The sequence below is a fragment of the Tachypleus tridentatus genome, chromosome 13 (genome assembly GCF_004210375.1).
Source record: "Tachypleus tridentatus isolate NWPU-2018 chromosome 13, ASM421037v1, whole genome shotgun sequence".
Lineage (NCBI taxonomy): Eukaryota > Metazoa > Arthropoda > Merostomata > Xiphosura > Limulidae > Tachypleus > Tachypleus tridentatus.
Genome location: NC_134837.1, coordinates 174278644 through 174298264, shown reverse-complemented (window position 1 = coordinate 174298264; position 19621 = coordinate 174278644). Strand labels below are relative to the sequence as shown.

General features: G+C 33.2%; 1 protein-coding gene across 10 annotated transcripts in view; it reads left to right on the top strand.

Moving 5' to 3' along the window:
- Positions 1–19621, top strand: part of LOC143236609 (fatty acid CoA ligase Acsl3-like) — a 93538-nt gene that overhangs the window by 29930 nt on the left and 43987 nt on the right. For 7 of the 10 annotated variants that reach the window (XM_076474921.1, XM_076474924.1, XM_076474925.1 and 4 more), the window contains 2 exons: positions 9884–10049; positions 13624–13824. In XM_076474921.1, the coding sequence (XP_076331036.1) occupies positions 9915–10049; positions 13624–13824 (336 nt within the window). In that variant the 5' untranslated portion in view covers positions 9884–9914. Of the gene's footprint in view, positions 1–9883; positions 10050–13623; positions 13825–16401; positions 16697–16721; positions 16871–19621 lie in introns of those variants that run through there. The other 3 variants (XM_076474931.1, XM_076474930.1, XM_076474929.1) reach the window with 3 other exon arrangements.

Below are 19621 nucleotides of genomic sequence, written 5' to 3'. Positions count from 1 at the left end.
TTTTACGGTATAACATATTTAGGTAAGCTATTCAAAATTTTTACGGTATAACATATTTAGGTAAGTTCTACATTTTAGACGTTTTCTATAATGTATCAGTTAAGTAAGTACTTAAGCAATGTTTAGTGCGTTGTTAAACTTTGCTGTTTCTCAGTTTATTATTTCTCACGTGCTCTTTAAGTAAGTAGCTTATATGCTGACGTTCATTTGTATGATAAATGGTATTGTGACCTTCAATGTTTAATATTTTTATGACACCCACACAGGGTCAGCTGGATGGTGACTTTGGAATCTTGTGCTACTTGGAGAAATTTTGATTAAAAACTACTTTAATTTACTCTGTTTTTCGAATATTTATTTAACGTACTAATTAATTCTGTCTATTAAAATGAAATCCTGTATAAGCAAGAATCTGACTTGCATACTTTTTCTACAATCAATTTTTGTTTCCAGTAATTTGCTGTCATTGCACGATAACACGTATCTTACAGGAGTTAGAGCGTTGGCCTAAATTTTCTGTCGCGACAGTTCGATAGAAATAGACGTTTTGAAATGCGGTACTATGGAACACAATTCTTACCCTTACTTTTTGATCAAAGCAAGTTACCTACATAGATGAATATTAAAATTCAATAAAATAATAGCTCTAGCTAATTTAAAATTCCGGTCTAACTACGAGTGTGCAGTTTTGTAAAACAAAATTTAAAGAAATTATAATGCACTGATTCATAAGTCCAGAGATACATACATGAAGGCATGTTCTACAAAATTCGTTACTATTTATAGTCAAGCATGTTTGAGTATTGGTTTTCAACTTCGTTATAACGATGCTTTTCGCTTAAGCCTTAAACCTGAATATTTGGTAAAAAATACCAGCATTTTTCTCCTTTATATCTTACTTCTTCGTTTGTTACTGTATTCATCATATCGATTAGAAACTTTTATAAAGTAGCTGGACAACACACTTTCCTAGGAAATCCACGATAACAACCTTAACTAACTGACTTTTGAGCGAGATAACGCAAAATTAATTGAAAACTTGCATTGTAGAAGACAATTTTTTTCTGCTCTGATTCAAAGACTCAGAAATGTAAAACGACCCATACTTTCGTTCCTCCATTTTCAAACTTACTAATTTTTGGAACTTCAGTTTTTCGGTTAACTTTGCTTAAAGTGTTAATAAAGTTATTCTTAAGTTGCATATAATTTTCTTAAAAAACAGAGCACAGGATCTTACGCATTAGAAATTAAATTAATAAAATTCACATCCTATGAAACTCAAACACTTAACTTTGTAATTGTTCTAAAATACTTTCGGCAGATAAACATTAGAACTGTTTATTAAATAAGCACAACGGAAGTGACACTAGTGCAAGTATTCAGTTTTAAAGTTAAGCACAAAGCTATACAACTGGTTGGTTGTACTCTGCTCACCATGGGTAGTGAAACCCGATTTCTAGCGTTATAAGTCTGCATACATACTGCTGTGTCATTGGGAATACCAGTATTCGACATTACCATGTTTATGTTTGAAATTGACCACAAAACTAGACAATGGGCTATATGTGCTCTGCTCATCACGGATATCGAAACCCGATTTCCAGCTTTATAAACCCGCTGATATAACGCTGTGCCATTGGGAACACCAATATCCGACATTACCATGTTTTTGTTTGAAGTTAAGCACAAAACTACACAATAGTTATCTGTGTTTCTCCACCACGGGTATCGAAACCTGGTTTCTAGCGTTGTAAGTCCGCAAACATACCGCTGTGCCACTGGGGGAGCTCAACATTGTCACAATCACTCGTTCATAATATACATTATTAATGTAGTTCGATAGTTAGCTTTCACCAATGTAACACTAAATGTCCGAGTTCTATCTCCGCTGTAGATACAGCGCAAATAGCCCATTTCGAAATTTGCGCTGAAAACAAATCGTGCAGGATAATTATAGTCATAAAATGACGTATCGATAATAATAATTTGTATTTGAAAGAAGAAAAACCGCACAAGAAAGAATATTTGTTGTTACAGTATATGGTAAATATATACGGTATTTGAATTAGGTTCATAAAGAACTTCACAAATCAGAAGCACGATAATAAGGTTATATTATAACAAGCATACTTCCAGAGAAAATATTATTTACAATAATTTATTTACATAGTGCGGCACCTACGGCGAAAAGTGGCAAACCTTTGCTAATGCAATGTTACTTTATCTATTCAATGTTGCAATAGTTCAATGTTTCTATCTGTAAGATTATTAATTATCTTATGTTTATTTAATCTTTTAGTACTTGATAACTTCTTATCGAGATTACAATAACGACCCATTTAAAATAAAGATATTAAATGGTTAAAATTTGAAAAGAGTGTTACAGTTTTTAAAGAGTTTTATTGCCCCTACAATATCTTTAAAGAGTTACGCTTTTGGAAAACTATAGTTTGTAGTTAAGAAAAAACTATACAATAAGTTATACGTGCTATGCCCACAACGGGTATTGAAACCCGCTTTATAGTGGAATAAGTTCACAGACATAGCTTGTATGTAGCAACTAAGGCCTTTTTTATCGTACCATAAATAAATGACAATACTTTGCACTTTCCTTTAGGTATGACAATTTCTTTCATAGGTTTTCTTTATATAATATGTATTATCTATTTAAAGTACAAACATGTTTTGTGAAGAATATCAGGGGTAATATTTTATGTTGACACGCTCATATTTCATAAATAATTTATATAGTACTGTGCAAAAACGTTAGGACTAATGTACCTCAGGACACTGGTATGGATATTAACACTATTATTGATAAAGCAGATAACAACGTTTCGACCTTCTTAGGTCATCTTCAGGTTAACAAAACTTCATGACCAAATATTTTATTCTCGTTGAGTCTTTTTGATACTGTAAATCTAGGCACTTTTCTGTCATTTGATGCATGGTTTTTATCTCTTCCTTGAGTTCAGTGGCAGTCTTCCTTCTGTCCCAAAGGCTGCACAAATGAAGATACTTAACATCAGTATCACTGAGTTTAGGTGTTCTGCCTTTTCCTTTTCTGTTTTCAAATTTAGCTGTCTCGGTATCTCGATCTTGGGTGTACGTAACAGTGTTGGGGAGAATTTCAAATCTGTAACAATGTGTAACAACCAGCATCACATAGTGTGGAGTGGTTTGATATTGAACTTAATTTTATAAATAAAAAATACTGTGGTTGGTCATAATATTGTTATCAACATTGTGTAGGATTGCCATTCATTTTGCTGTTCAAAATTAAACTTTGCAAATGATTCTTATATAATGTTGGAAAATAAACTATCTGCAATGAATAAATTGTTTGTACAGACGAAAGTCAAGAAAACTCAGCTTTTCTCACACTGTGACGTCATATTTGTTATCCTTAATTATATTCGACAAACAATATGGTAAAATATGAAGTAAATTACAGAAAAAAAGTGAAAGAGTCAAAAAATAAAACTGCGATTCTCAATCATTATTCTTTCAATAGTTACCCACAAAAAACGAAAACAAATAACATCAGGTTTCATTTCCTACAAATGTGTGCAATATTAAGAAAAAATGAGTGATATGAAAATTTCTGAGAGTTTCTTAAAAGCAACTACCATTTAGCAACATACCATGCCAGAAATAACTTTATGAAAAAAAACTTTATTTCAATTTTTTAACTTTTACAGTTGAAAGAAAAATACTTTTTTTAATCACTTTCGTTGACACAACTTATAGACCATTATGTAACGGTCAGTCCCACTACTTGTTAATAAAAGAGAAGCCCAAGAGTTGGCGGTGGATGGTGTTGACGAGCTTCCTTCTCTCTAGTCTATCAGTACTGAATTAAAAACGAACAACACAGATAGCCCTCGTATAGCTTGGCGCAAAACTCAAAACAATCTATAACCCCTTTAGAATATGCGATTTTCATAAATTACAATTTTTCTGAAAAGTAAAAACTATGAATGGGTGAAACCAAATCTGTAAATCTATTTGGCTGGAAAGTGCTTTAGGAAGCTAATCTTTCTGGTATAAACTGCCAGAAAATGATAAAAACGAATGGAAGTGAATATTGTTTGTCCTCTACTTGTCGTCACTACAGTTATCACCTATACGAATGACAAAATTTGAGGTCATTCATAGCCACTCCTTTACCGATTTATTACGTCAACACCACGAACTGAAATGAGCACACTTAGATTGTCAGAAGTTGTATTATCTTGTGGTAAAAACACTGATAGGAAGAGGTTGAAAGTGGTCAAAACGTTTCATTTATGCACAATAAAGTGTGTATATTTCATTATAGCAAAGCCACATCGGACTATCTGCTGAGCCCACCGAAGGGAATCGAACCCCTAATTATAGCATTGTAAATCCGTAAACTTACCGCTGTACTAGCGGGGGCAGTGCACAATAAAATAAGTAGAGAAGAGAAAGCTGTTGATGGACAAAATCTCAAACGTGGATGTTATCTGACCTGGGTAAAAAATATGACACTAACATTGCAATATATATATATATATCTGATGAAGTATTCGCGAATACCTAGAAGTGTAGTATTTTCTACTGTTGAGTTTGTTTGTTTCTCTGTAATTAAACACAAAGCTCCACAATAGGCAATCTTTGCACTGCTCACTGCGCCACGGGGAGGATGCACTGTCTGTTCGGACAGTTTTCAAATTCACAGATTTCAAGCGTTGTAATGGACCATCCTTTCTCTGAAGTTATTATTTTTAATATATTAAATAAATTTAACAGTCATCGTTCATAAAACTCTTAGTTAAATATGCATGCCTTCAACCGCTAAACTCTATACTGGAGATATTCCAGTTATAGGGTTAACATTTTTGTTGAGTGCTGATTGTGAACTTCATGCACTTATCCAGTCTGCGAAGTTTACCTTATGTTTCACATTATTATTCACCTTAAGGACTTTTATAACTACATAATAGAAAACTGTTGAATGATTCTCTGTAAAAAAAAAAATCAGTTCAGTGGTTCATGTATTTGTTTGTCTAAAACTGTTTACTTCTTTATTATAGTCTCTCTTCTTTAATTCAGAAGCAATTATTAAGGTTTATATCATTAAAATTTGGTTTTTGGTATTTGCGGTGAACAAAACGGAAATTGTCCACCGTGTAGCTTTGTGCTTTCCAACAAGCAAGAAACACCTATCCTCTTGTTATGGCGTTAAAAACCTTTCTGCAGCTGGTAAATCAAAACTATAATAAATGTATTTGCGATTAGACACTAGTCTTAAGCCTATTATGTTTTGTATCACTGCATTCTATACCTAGTCGACAATGGATGTGACGAACATAGTGTGGTTGGAATACTATTATTATTATACATTATTATAATTCCTGAATCTCCTGTAGAGACTATATAAAGAGAGTAATGTTTAATAATATATTAGGGCCAATACTGACGTCTTGTTCCCCGCTGAGACAGCAGTAAGTCTTACAAAGCTAAAAACTAGGGGTTCGATTACCTTCTTTGGACGCAGTAAATAGCGAAATGTAGTTTTACAATAACAAAACACACACGCGGTAATGTTTTATGGCAGGTAAATTAATATTTGTTTTGTTTCTTATGAATAAATTACTGTGAATTTATAGTCATGTTTCCTATGAAGAACAAAAAAACCTTTTGATAATTTGGGACCCTCTGGTGGGAAAACGGTAATTCTTTGGATTTACTATGCTGAACTCAGGAAGTCGATTCCTCTCGATGGACACAGTAGATAGCACGATGTGGCGTTGTTATAACAAAACACACACATTTATTAATCTATACGTTTCTCTTTCACCTCATGTTGTGTTATATGAATATTCCTTAACCTTGTATAATATCATTAACCCAGTCCTATTAAGTACGTCTGAATTTTAAGTTCCTTTATCTGTGTTTATTCGTGATGGAATTCTCTGTTTGAACTGTACTGACCAATTTTTACGTATTACGTTTTCTTTTTACGATTGTTAGTTCGCTGATTATAATTTTCATTTTTTGTTAATTTTTCGTTGGTGTAAATAAAATGCTTTTAATTATTGCTTGTAATGAACTCTAGTTACATTGCTTTTAATTCTCTCTAATGCTAACACACAATACTAAACAAGGGTAGGTCTGGAATTTCTTGTCCATTGTGCAAAGGTAAACTACACAGTCTTTGTTTGCCATTAACATTCCGCTCGTTACCGTTAATAATATGTTTATTCGACAAAAATAATGTGAAAGAATATTTTTTTTTTTTACTATTTATTAGTTTTTTTCATGAATATTCCCATTGAAGCGCAATAAACTGTTTCTAGCATCTAATAAGATATATATATATATATATTCCAACTCTTAAAAGCATCGTTTGTGAACTTAGGATTTTTTTATAGGAAAAAGGTGCAGTTAATTTTTGTTTTCATAAATAACAAGCACAGTCAGTGGTAAGTGGCACGGCATGGCCGGGTGGGTTAAGGCGTTCGATTCGTAATCTGAGGGTCGTGGGTTCGAATTCCCGTCATACCAAACATGCTCGCCCTTTCAGCCGTGGATGCGTTATAATGTAACCGTCAATCCCACTATTCATTAGTAAAAGAGTAGCCCAAGAGTTGGCGGGGTGTGATGATGACTAGCTGCCTTCCCTCTAGTCTTACACTGCTAAGGTAGGGACGGTTAGGGCAGATAGCCTTTGTGTAGCTTTGCGCGAATTTGAAAACAAACAAATCATTAACTTTCACATATACACAAACAAATTGGTTAAAGCTTCGTTAACATTCGCATAAAATTGGATATCATTTAAATCTTCATGAATCTTTAGACACAGAAAGATTAAAGTACTATTATCGTTCACAAACAAACAGACTGGCAAAAACGCGAAAATCCTCACACGCGTACGTGGTTAAAACTTTATTAAACCTCAAGCGCACAAATATTATTCCAAACTTTATTAAACTTCATAAAATAATTGAAGTTTAGCTAACCTTCATACAATATAAGACTGGTAAACTATATGTTAATTTTCTCACATATATATGGTTAAAACTCTACTCTGAATCCACCAATCCACGCACATAAAATGGCAAGATAAGAGCTTCATTAACCTCCACTGAATCTGATTCGATACAATGAAAATGAATATTACGTCAGCACATTTCAAGAAAAATTTAAAAAATTCAGGATTGACTTAGATATATCGTAGTTATATATAAGATACTTATTTATATGTGTTTACCTCATGAAACTTCTTAGTTATATACAACTGTTTCGTTTAAGAGAGTTATAATTCAGATAGTTAAAAAAGCGCTACTGTTAAATGTAATATTTGTTAAAAGCGATATTTATCGCAGATATGCTTACATAATTTACGAATCATTTGTTGCGTAGTTAAACTGTTGTGAATTCAAGTCATGTTACTCAACTCTTCTGAATTTTTTCTGCTGTTTATAGAAAGTTCTAGGCTTAGTATATGAACTAATGTATTCACCAAAATCTCAGAATCGGCATTTGGCTTTATGATCATAATCTGAAGTGACCTAGTGTCGAAAAGAATTTGGTTTGGTTTGAATTTCGTACAAAGCCAAACGAGGGCTATCTAAGCTAGCAGTCCATAATTTAGCAATATAAAACTTGAGGGAAGGAAGCTAGTCATCACCACCCATTGCCAACTCTTGGGCTACTCTTTACCAACGAATAGTGGGATTGACCGCACATCATAACGCCCCCATGGCTGAAAGGGTGAGCATGTTTGTTGCAACAGGGGTTCGAACCCGCGATCCTCAGATTATGAGTTGAATGCTTTAACCACCTGGACATGCCGGACCGAAATAATTGGGAACCACTGTTTTACATAATGGCAGAAGAATAAATTAAATTATTTGTTTGCCTCTAAATTTGAGATAATTCTCGTTTAGTATGATAACTATAGCACACAGGTTTGTTACCGTATTATCAAGCAGAATGAAAAAAAAATTGTAAGAGACAAAACGATGGTTTTATATATCAGTATTCGTATTCAAACCTTACTTTCACGACTATTGTTTTCTCTTGAGGTATAGATTGAAAGCTCATATATTCTCTTAACTGCGATTGAATTAAACTTTTAATACTTTTAATTAAATAATCACCTAAATCTAGAACTTCACACACACACAGAACTTGAAATATTGACATTTTTCCCACCTAGATTACATCAAATAATTTTCTATATTACATATGTTAGGTATCGTTATACGTTTATAAATTGTATGAATATTTTTGGCAGAGTAATGTATATCATTATAATTTTAACCTTTTCTTGTACATAAAATCCAAATACTTACGGAATAACAAAATTATTCATTTTTATTTATACTTTCGCTAATAAATTACATAAATATTTATTTATTTCTTATTTTTAACCGTAAAATAAAATAGAAAGCTTATTTTTATTAAGCGCAAAGCTACACTAAAGCAATTGTGATTTTACCCCAGTCAGCAACAGCATCAATTGTTAACTGTTTGAGTACTCTTGTATAGCAGACAAAGGCTGCAAACTATAATTACTTGAATTCCCAATTAGTCGGCCCGACATGGTCAGGTAGTTAAGGCACTCGACTCGTAATCCGAGGATCGCGGGTTCGATTCTCCGTCACACCAAACATGCTCTCCCTTTCAGCCGTGGGGGCGTTATAATGTGACGGCCAATCCCACTATTCGTTGATAAAAGAGTAGTCCAAGAGTTCGCGGTGGGTGGTGATGACTAGCTTCCTTCCCTCTAGTCTTACACTGGAAAATTAGGGGCGGCTAGCGCAGATAGCTCTCATGTAGCTTTGCGCGAAATCCAAAACAAACCAAACCCAATTCGTCACCCTTAGTGCGTTTAAGAGCTTTTGGCTTTGTTGCTGAAGGCATATTTTGGTTTCTGTTGATTAGGACGTGAAATATTAGATAATATATGAGATGTCAAAGACGGATTTGAAAACTTTAAATTCGAAAATTTCAGTCAATGTATTATATTAAGGCTCAAAGATTAACTTCATGATCTTAAGGGCTGCATTTAAAAGTTTCAGTCTTTGTTAAAGCAAATATATTTTACAAAATATAAGGAAGTAAACCTACTAAATAGGATTGGAGGAGCCGAGATTCGAACCCAGGACTTCTCATATGCGAAGGGATTTTTTTTCTTGGATGTTATATCTTCAGCGCATTTATTTCTCTATAACTGTACAATTGCCAATTACAATAATCTACAAAATTGTGTGAATAACTTATGCTTCATCTAACTTAATAGTCTCATTTGGATCCTTTTCAGTACCTTCTAGAACTGCAGCTTTTTGCAAATCACTTTGAATCTGTCTGTAGTAGAAACGATCTTGAGACCATTTATATCTGCAATAAGACCAGTACACCAAAGTTATTATAATAAAAGAGTAAAAACTAGAGTTTGCTGAACGCTTCATTCGACTGGTTGCCAGGAAATTTACCAATCCAATTCCAAGTCCACTTAATATTCCTGTCATGAAAGAGCTCTTGAAACATGGTATTTCTTCTACATTTCTTCCAAAGAATATAAATTATCGTTCTTTTTCGTCACTCATTTCATCAGTTTATGAACTTTAATACCACACACATGCTCGCATATAATCACAAAATATATGCATCACGAGCACACTTTACCACTGAGTTAAGCCGCCAGGCACACTCAACTTTCCTTTTTGTATGACCTAATACTTGTTTTGATAATGGAGTTTGTATAAGTATTGAATGAGTGTATTATATACACGTTAATTTCAAATCTTCACGTACTGAACATCTTTATTGAATGTATATAAATACGAAGATATAAGTATGTTTGAAATTTTTTTACAAAATGTTTGACCTTTTTTTTTTTTTTTTACAGATATTTCGATAAAACCGAAGAAATTTAAAAGATGGCGAGTAGTACGGGCACAGTTTTAGTTCTTAATTTTATAAAAACATTCATGCTTCTGTATGACATTATAAGTTTGCCATTTTACATTATTTTACAAAGACCATGGCGACAATGGCTGAGATCACCAGTTTGGGTAAGTGTACATTAATTGATATGATTTTATTGCAATGGATAATAAAGGACGACTTTTAATACTGTATGTAGAACATCCTGTGTTCATTCATTGTATTTACCAATGCTAAAAAAAATTAAGGTTTTACATACACAATTGAAGATGTTAACGTACAGTATTCAATCAGAAATCACAGTGCATTACAAGAGTAAATGAGAACGAATTAGACCACATCAAAAAGATTTATTTTACTGTTAGCTTTGCCTGACCAGACCTAAGATAATGGATGGGAAGTTTGTAAAAAAATGAAAGAAAAAAACTCGTGAGCCCCAGCCCTTCCTTCAGTGAGCTTTGTTCATCAAATGTCTCTAGATATAGTTCTATATCTAAGCGGGAGTGGGGTGGGGCTAATTAACAGAACGTTACTACAAGTGTGTGTTTTCTTATAACAAAGCCACATCGGGCTGTCTGCTATGTCCATCTATTCTAGGGGAACGTCACTAAAAGACAACTGGCCTTTGTATTTATTACATTGGAATTTCTGTTGTCACCATTTCCCTACATATTAAAAAAATAATAATCATTTTTCATGTATCAAAAACCTGTTACTTTTTTACCTTCCTGTTAAGTTTGGTACTATTTATTATACCTCTGAGTTCAAGGTGTTAATTACTTGTGGCCCTCCATTAATACAGCGGTAAATCTACGGACTTACAACGTTAAAGTCAGGGGTTTGATTCCCCTCGGTTGGATCAGCAGATGGCTCGATGTGGCTTTGCTATAAGAAAACACACACACACATATAATTACTTGAGAAATCTTATGAAAATCTGTAGTTTAATTATTAAGATCAGCTAACATATACAGTGGTGTAGTGAACTGCTGATTTCAGTTTATGGTCATTCTGGAATATTATGTGCATTACGGGGGGTGCTGATTGTAGCATAAAGCTTCGAATAAGTAGTTTACACACGATGGGCATTATTTCTATTTGTATACGTAATGGAGAGCGCATAGTTATTTTTATTTTTCTCAGGTTCAAGTACTGCCACAGATAGTAGTGTTGGATAAGAAGATAAAACCTTACCTACCAGGGTACTTAAAATCACTGATCAACCTCTTGATACTACATAAAAGACTCCATTGTCATCTTTGTACCTGATTAAACCTTTGACTGATAGAGTATGATATAAATACACGCATAATCTATGCTCAAGAAAAAAAATGTCCTACAGCATTAACAACTACTTGAAGCTTAACTAATATACTTCAATGCAAGTCCAAACATTTATCACACCATAGAGTTTTAAAACTATATCTGTTATCTCTGACATTCGGCAAATCATTTACCAGCTTTTATTAGAATACCTTTCTTCTTTTAACAAATGGTCACCTGTACTTTGTTTTCTTTATAAACCCGGGGTTTCTTCAAGTTTTGTCATTTTAGTAGGTTTTATTTAGTGAGGTCATCATTAAACTTATAATGGATTGAAACAGGTGAAATTGAAATAGAATTTGCCATATATTAAATAAAATTAAGTTTCAATAATTACAAATGTATTATAATTATACTTGTCATAAAGTATTGGGATTAAGCCTATTATATTTTTAAACACGACATTCTTTATCTGGTCTCTTGTGAATTTTCAAGAATTAGAAGAGTGTATAATAATAACATTTCAACCACACTATATTCGCCATACATTTATCTAATCCCTCAGAACTCTCCAAGAATTAAAAGAGTGTATGATAATCATATTCTAAGCACATTATATTCGCCATATAGTGTAACTTAAGAGCAAAGGGATAGATTCTCAGTATATACACAACAGATTCGACTAGGTCACTAGACATTTAACACTGAATAAAACTAAATGTTGGAATAACTGAGCAATGGAAATAAGCGTACTAAAGAAACTGGACACGAAGTGAAATACGAAATTTATTATTTATTATTTATGCCTCTCGATTCCTTGAAGGAACATAGGGCCGCAATCGCTTGCGAATTCATTAACAGGCTGGTTTTTAAGTGAGTAGATTGTTAGCCCACTACACAACCTCCAACCAGGAGGATAGAAATACGAAATAAGTAATATTAATCAATATCACACTTAACACCAATAGTGTGTAAAATAGTTGTTGTTGTTTTTATAACACCTAACTGTTGCTTTTACTTTAAACTGCTTGCCCTTCAAGATCGTTTCACAGATTAACTAAACCTAATATTCGTTACTTTTCAAGGGTAACAAGTATCACTACGTACTAATATGACTAAAATAAGGGAAACAAACTGTATTACCCTTGGCGGACTCAGCATATAACCTGATGCGGCTTTATTGTCAGAAAACACACACAAATTGTATTACAATTAAAAAAGACATGGCTGAAAAAAACCATACTTGTAATTAAATTGAAAATAACGAATCCGCGATCAGCATGTTAATGCTATAAAACACTTAAACAAGGACAAAGCTTCACCGGCAGATCTTAAATCCTTGAAGATAGAGATGAATCTGACTGAAAATGTCAAAGCTGGTCTCAAATTACTTATGTTTTTTCTTCTGTAATTCGGTAAACTAGATCAGAACTATCTGAAGCGTCTCTGATCTGTATTCATAACATTCGTAGAGCAGTCTCACTTCCATAAGGTAAAATAGAACACAACGTGATTATTTCATGATACACCAAGAAGTTTTTTAACTGGATTTTGTTAGAGAAACATTTAGAGCTGAACTGACACATGACCTTGATCAGATTTAATATTATCCGAATTAAAAGTTTAGTAGAATTTAAATATTTTGTAAATACGAAATGATACTATAGGAGGAGACTATGCCTGCTTCAAAAGGGAATAATTTCCATAATTGAATCATGCTACTAAAAGCAGTGGCCAGCATTGAAGTGGCAAACGACCTGGATAGAATGTATTACGATATGAATTAGAATTTCGGAAAGATGTCAACACTTCATGAAAATGAAGTGTGCATACTGTAATAAAGTGAGGTGTATGATGCTTGCAAATAAATGATGCAAAAATAACTATTAGGTGTTGCATGTAATGTAATAGCTTTGTGTACGTAAGTTAAATTACTAGATTTAAATGTAGTTTGAGCAATGCTTTTAATGAAATATATAGTAAAAATAAAGAAGATGATTAAATACATGCGGTATCTACAACATTTTTAATTAAAATTTAACATCCATGTATTACGTTATAGATTTTTTAAGAATAAAACTGTCAGAAATTAATCTCTGTCAAAATTAGAACATTATAAGTTAATGGGATCAAATAGTTCTTCTGAACAAGAAAGTTAACTGTATTGTTACAATGAAATTGCATGTATGCGAAAATATTATGTTGTTTTTGAAGACGTTTAATTTTTAAAAAGTATTATATAAGATCGACTGAAACTTAATTGGTCAGGCTTATGATTATGTGAATAAATTACAATAAAATGGTGATCATGACCACTTAAATATTAAAAAAAAGACCTAAAATATATCGAAAAATAAATATATAGAAAGAAAATTAAAGAGTTAAGATACCTTCTTATTACATGTTTAATATAAATAATTTAAATGTTCCTATATTCAGGGAGAATATCAAAAACCACGAGATATATCTAGTCCATTGGTCAGAATTGACAAGACAGAACCTTTTCTGCCTGGAATTGAAACAGTTGACCAAGTATTTCGATATTCTGTAAAACGTTTTTCAAATACTAAATGTTTTGGCACCAGAGAAATAAAAGGAGAAGAAGAGGAAGTCCAAAAAGACGGAAAAGTTTTCAAAAAGGTTTGTCGAAGAGCATAGTTTTGATATAGTTTTAATCTTAAAATAAATATATATATTTTTTGAAAAACCAAATGAAATATCTAAAAACACTAAGAGTTTTATACAGAAAGAAAAACATTTAAATTTTAATTATTAAGATAAATGCTTCTAATCTTAGAGCTTAATTTAATTATGCTGTATTCAACAAATTACTTTCTTAATACACGTCATGAAAGAATGCAGGTCATTACAAAAAATCACAAATTTCATAAACTTACTAGATCTTCGGTCAATGTTGCCATACAATGAAATATATTCTTAGTTTATTTGTTTTGAATTTCGGGCAAAGCTACACAAAAGCTATATGCGCTAGCCGTTTCTAATTTAGCAGTGTAAGACAAGAAGGAAGGTAGCAAGTCATCACCACCCATCGCCAACTTTTGGGCTACTTACTCTTTTACCAACGATTAATGGGATTCACCGTCACATTATAACGCACCAACGGCTGAAAGAGCGAGCATGTTTGGTATGACGGGGTTTCGAACCCGCGACCCTTAGATTACGAGTCGAGTGCCTTAACCTCCTGGTCATGGCGGCTCTTAGTTTACGATGTATGTGTTGCTTTGCTCAGTGAAATCTAGGACTTCTAAATAATCTAATACTTATAGGAGTGAAACTTCTACTGGAGTACCTCATGTAATAACATAATTTTTATGTATTTTTAAACTATTTATTTTAAAATGCTACTATTTTTTGTAATAAGTGATATGTTTGCTGTTTGTTCTAATAAACCCTTATAACTCATTTTTGTGATGTCCTGTTATATAAATAAAACTTGCCATTGTTTGTTTGTAATTAATCATTATTATATTTTAATTTCTACAGCCAATAATAAATCATTGTTTTTAATAATTCATTCACAACAGTGTGTATTAGAGTTGTCAGTATTCAAGAAGTAACTAAAGCGTTTACAATTGATTATTAAGTTGTGTGATATTCTCGACATATGTAGAAATATTATTTTTAAACTTCCCTAAACCTTGACAAAGCAATATATATACATATACTTTTCATTTTCAAACACTTTAAAGAGAATCTCAAAGTCGTGTGATGTCGCTCAGATACGCCTGTTCTCTCTCTCTCTTTCTTATAGGTGTTTGGGTATTGATGTTTATATACCCGGAAGGGTCAGGTTTTAACGACATTTTCTTGATAACTTTGTTTCTCTCTAGGGGTTTAAGTATATAAATTTGTATACCCGGGAGGGTCAGGTACACTAGACCTCTTTCTCCTTCCTTTTCATTGTTGGAGTGGACTTATTAATATATTTAAAGTAAATACATGAGGGCCAGAGTGACGAGCATAACTCAGGTCCTTTTCAGGGCAATGTCCATGTACCGGATAACTTTGTCTCTGTCTCTGTCTGTGTAAAAAAAGTTCATACCCTGGAGGGTCAGGTTCTCTATGACCTCTTCCTCCTCCCCGTACTTATGTTCTTGCCGGATTGGTATTTGTAATTGTAGAACTGAATATTATTTTGATCCTTTTCAGGGCAATGTCCATGTATTGTGGTTCATATATAGTGATTATTTTATTCTATCAGCAGAATGTCAAGTTTGTTGGTGGCATTTTTTATTGTTTAATACATATATATGTGTGTGTATATATATTTTTATTTTATTGTTATTATTATTTTATATATTTTTATTTATTTTTATATTTAAAATATAAATTAATTGGGGAGATATATTTAGGACTAGCTTCATCATGTATGAGGTACCTGTCTAGTATAGTAATTCGTTTTTCATCCAATTCTTATTAAAGTACATTATTGTGCTATGTGGGAGTCTATCTGGTATGGTTGGTATGTTCGAGTATTTGTGAAATGAACCGTCCCTAATTTAGCAGTGTAATATAGAGGGAAGGCAGCTAGTCATCACCACCACCGCCAACTCTTGGGCTACTTTTACTAACGAATAGTGGGATTGACCGTCACATTATAACGCCCCCACGGCTGGGAGGGCGGGCATGTTTGGCGCGACTCGGGCGCGAACCCGCGACCCTCAGATTACGAAGCGCACGTCTTAACGCGCTAGGCCATGCCGGGCCCATTTGTGAATGAACTGAGATGATATAGTTCTTGGAACTCTGTATGCAGTTGTGAGGAGTATGTTTTGGATTGTTTGTAGTTTGGTCTTAACTATTTTATTGCTTACAGATTATCCATGCTGGAGCTGCGTAATCTATTACAGGTCTAATATATGTTTTATAGATTTTTAGTATGTTATCTGTAGATGCTCCACTGTTTTTACCACTTAGTCCCCTAGCATAGTTAGTTCTTCGCCAGACTTTATTTTTAATTTCGTTAGCATGCTTGATCCAATTTAGTCTTGAATCATAGGTCAGACCAAAAAAATTGCCGATGGGACAGTATGAAGTAGTGTGTCATTCATTTATAATTCTGGCTGTTGTTTTTTGTGTTTTGTCAATTTCGTAAAACTACGAGTTGTGTTTTTGCTGTGTTTATTTTTATTCTATATTCTATATTTTTGACAGTATTCACTTATTCTATTTAGTTGCGGTTGTATGTTAGTGGCTGCTATCGTGGGTGTTGCGGCACTTTTCCAGACTGCCACATCATCTGCGAACTGTGAAGGGAATCCATGATTCGGATCCTTCAGCGGCATATTGTTTACGTACATGATGAAGAGTATAGTGCTAACCACCCCTCCCGGATAACTTTGTGAAATCTTACGTCTTGTAATTTTAAACTTAGCGTGTCATGAAATGTAATATTTTGAACGTAAGGGTTACGGGCACTAATTTTAAAGGCACAAACAAATTTAAGTGATTTCTTGTATTGTTGCCTCTTCAGGAATACTAATGCAGAGATGTTAAGTATAAATCATTCTTTTCTGAAGGGTAAGACTGGTATAACCATAATTTGACATAAGGAAGTTCTACATCTGTTGCTGTATGAAGACCGTGGTGACCTCGCTGGGTCTCTGGTCAGATTATTAAGCTTGATTAATATTATGCCATTAGGCAGAAAGACGTCAAACTACAGGCCAGTAAATCTCTTAACTTAAGCAAGTAATGGAGTAAAACTGAAACTCACCATGTTTAGCATATGTAGCACATGCAACTAAAATATGAAAAACTAAAAGATTCACCACACTAAATATGACCTGTACAGGCTATATTATAAGTTTCAGTTCAAAAGCAACCACTAATAGGGAAACAAATTAAGAAAATACCATAACAAAAAAAAGAAAAAGAAAACTATAAATTTATACATACATCAAAGTACTAATGACAAATTGAGAAAGCTAAAATGGCAGCAATACTACAAGTTAATATGTTTTATATTATAATTTCAAGCACACACACTCACAGGTATTGACATATTTGAAATACAAGTTTAAAATATTTTTGTGTATAGTACATACCTATGTGCAGAGTAGCTGACCGTTTTATTAGGATCCTCAACATTTTTATTAGAACACTTAATTTTGATATATCTGTTGGAAATATGTGTCAAATTATTGCTTGTGCATTGTAAAATGAAAGATTTAGTCAACAATGTGCAGCTTGCATGACAATAGGGTGAGAACAAACATCCTTCTGATTTTCAAAAGGTTAAAATAATGGATGTCTATCTCATAAAGCAGGTTTACAAAGGAAGATCCTGAAGACATTTGTCATCAGACAATATTGCAAATATGAAAATAACAGATGATTTAAGGAGAATGAGGGTTCTCTTGGTTCAACTAGGCTATCCCATCCACATCCTATGGCCCGGCATGGTCAAGCATGTTAAGGTGTGCGACTCGTAATCTGAGGGTCGCGGGTTCGTATTCCCATCGCGCCAAACATGCTCGCCCTTTTAGCCATGGGGGCATTATAATGTGACGGTCAATCCCATTATTCGTTGGTAAAAGAGTAGCCCAAGAGTTGGCGGTGGGTAGTGATGACTAGCTGCCTTCCCTCTAGTCTTACACTGCTAAATTAGGGACAGCTAGCACAGATAGCCCTTGAGTAGCTTTGTGCAAAATTAAAAACCAAAAACAAACCCATCCACATCTGAAAGATAACCATCCAGTTAAAAAAATACAGCTTATGTTAGTAGAACACAGATAGCCCATAAGTACCTTTTGCATTAAATTCAAAAACAAAGCTTTCAGGTGACTCCTATCTTAATAAAATGTATATTTTGTCTCTTAGTTTTACCATTGTCATTATTAAGTATGAAACAAATGATGAGAAAGCAATTACAAAGATCTTATCTGTGTTCATATAACATCTTCCATCCTAAGTATTATCCTAATAGCACTTCTTTTGAACTCATTCAAATGTTTTCTCTAATATAAATAACCTTAGAAAGAATATATTCCAAATCTGGTCTAGCCAATTACCCATACAATTATAACCTCTTTTGGCTCGTATTCAATATTTATGTACATAGAACCTAAAATTCTATTAGCAGTTCTACTAACAACAACAATACTGCTTGGATAACTTAAAAGATTCATGAGCTAGAATACCAAGATCTTTTTTCTTTCCATAACACTGTTAAGGTTATATCCAAATTTATACTAATAACTCAAGTATTCCACACATTATTTTGCATTTTTTCTAATTCAAAACTATGTCATTTATTTGCTCAACCTCATTAGATGATCCAAGTCATTTTGTAAAGTAGCAGTGTTCTCCTCACAGCCAGCACCAAACAAAACCTTGATACCATCAGTAAGTTTAAATAATTGAATACTCCTTCATTTATGTCAATAATTTAAATAAAAAAGAGCAAGTGGCCTGAGTCTTTAGGTATCCTAAGCCTGGTGAGGCAAGGTAGTTAGGCCAATTGACTTGTAATCTGAGGATCATGGACTTGAATCCTCATCATACCAAACATGCTCATCCCTTCAGTTGTGGGAGTGTTATAATGTAACAGTGAATCTCACTATTTGTTGGTAAAAGAGTAACCCAAGAGTTGGATATGAGTGGTGATGACTAGTTGCCTTCCTTCTAGCCTTACATTGCTAAATTAGGGACAACTAGTGCAGATAGCCCTCATGTAGCTTTGTGCAAAAATTGAAAAGAAACCTTAGGTATCATAGTTATGATATTAACTTGGCTAAGCTCCATTTATTACAAGCTTTTCCACTCAGACAATTTTTTTGTTCAATGAGCCAACCTGTTCTCCACATCTGCAGAAGTAATGTTTTAAAACAAAATTATGTGACACCTTGTCAAGTGGTCTCTGAAAATCAAGTTTCATCAAATGCACATATATATTGTCATTTATATAAGCAGTAACATCTTCAAAGAATGTCAAAAGATTAGAAAGGCAAAATTTATTACCCATAGTAAAACCATACTGACTATCCAAAAAATATCAGGTTTTGTTAAGTAACTTTGTAAAGCATCATTTATCAGACTTTCAAAAATTTTTCAGTCATTGATGTAAGGCTAATAAGCTTATAATTACTTGAACAACATTTATCACTACTATAAAAGGAGGAGTAATATTAGTCATCTTCTAATCATCTGGCATGTAACAACTATTCAAGGACTTAAAAAAAGTAGTAACAAGTTGGTGATCAAGGGAAAAATAATTGGACAGGATTTTAAAATGCAGCAAATGAAAGATTGTGTTTGAACTAATCAGTTCTTTTAACAATGGTCAGGATTCAGTTTACACTCTCTTTAAATCTTTCTTGTCACTTGGCAACTAACAATTTTTTAGAAAAGTTCTTGCATCACACCTGTATCAAAAGAAAACAGTAAAGTTTGAATGATATTTAAAGCATAAGCT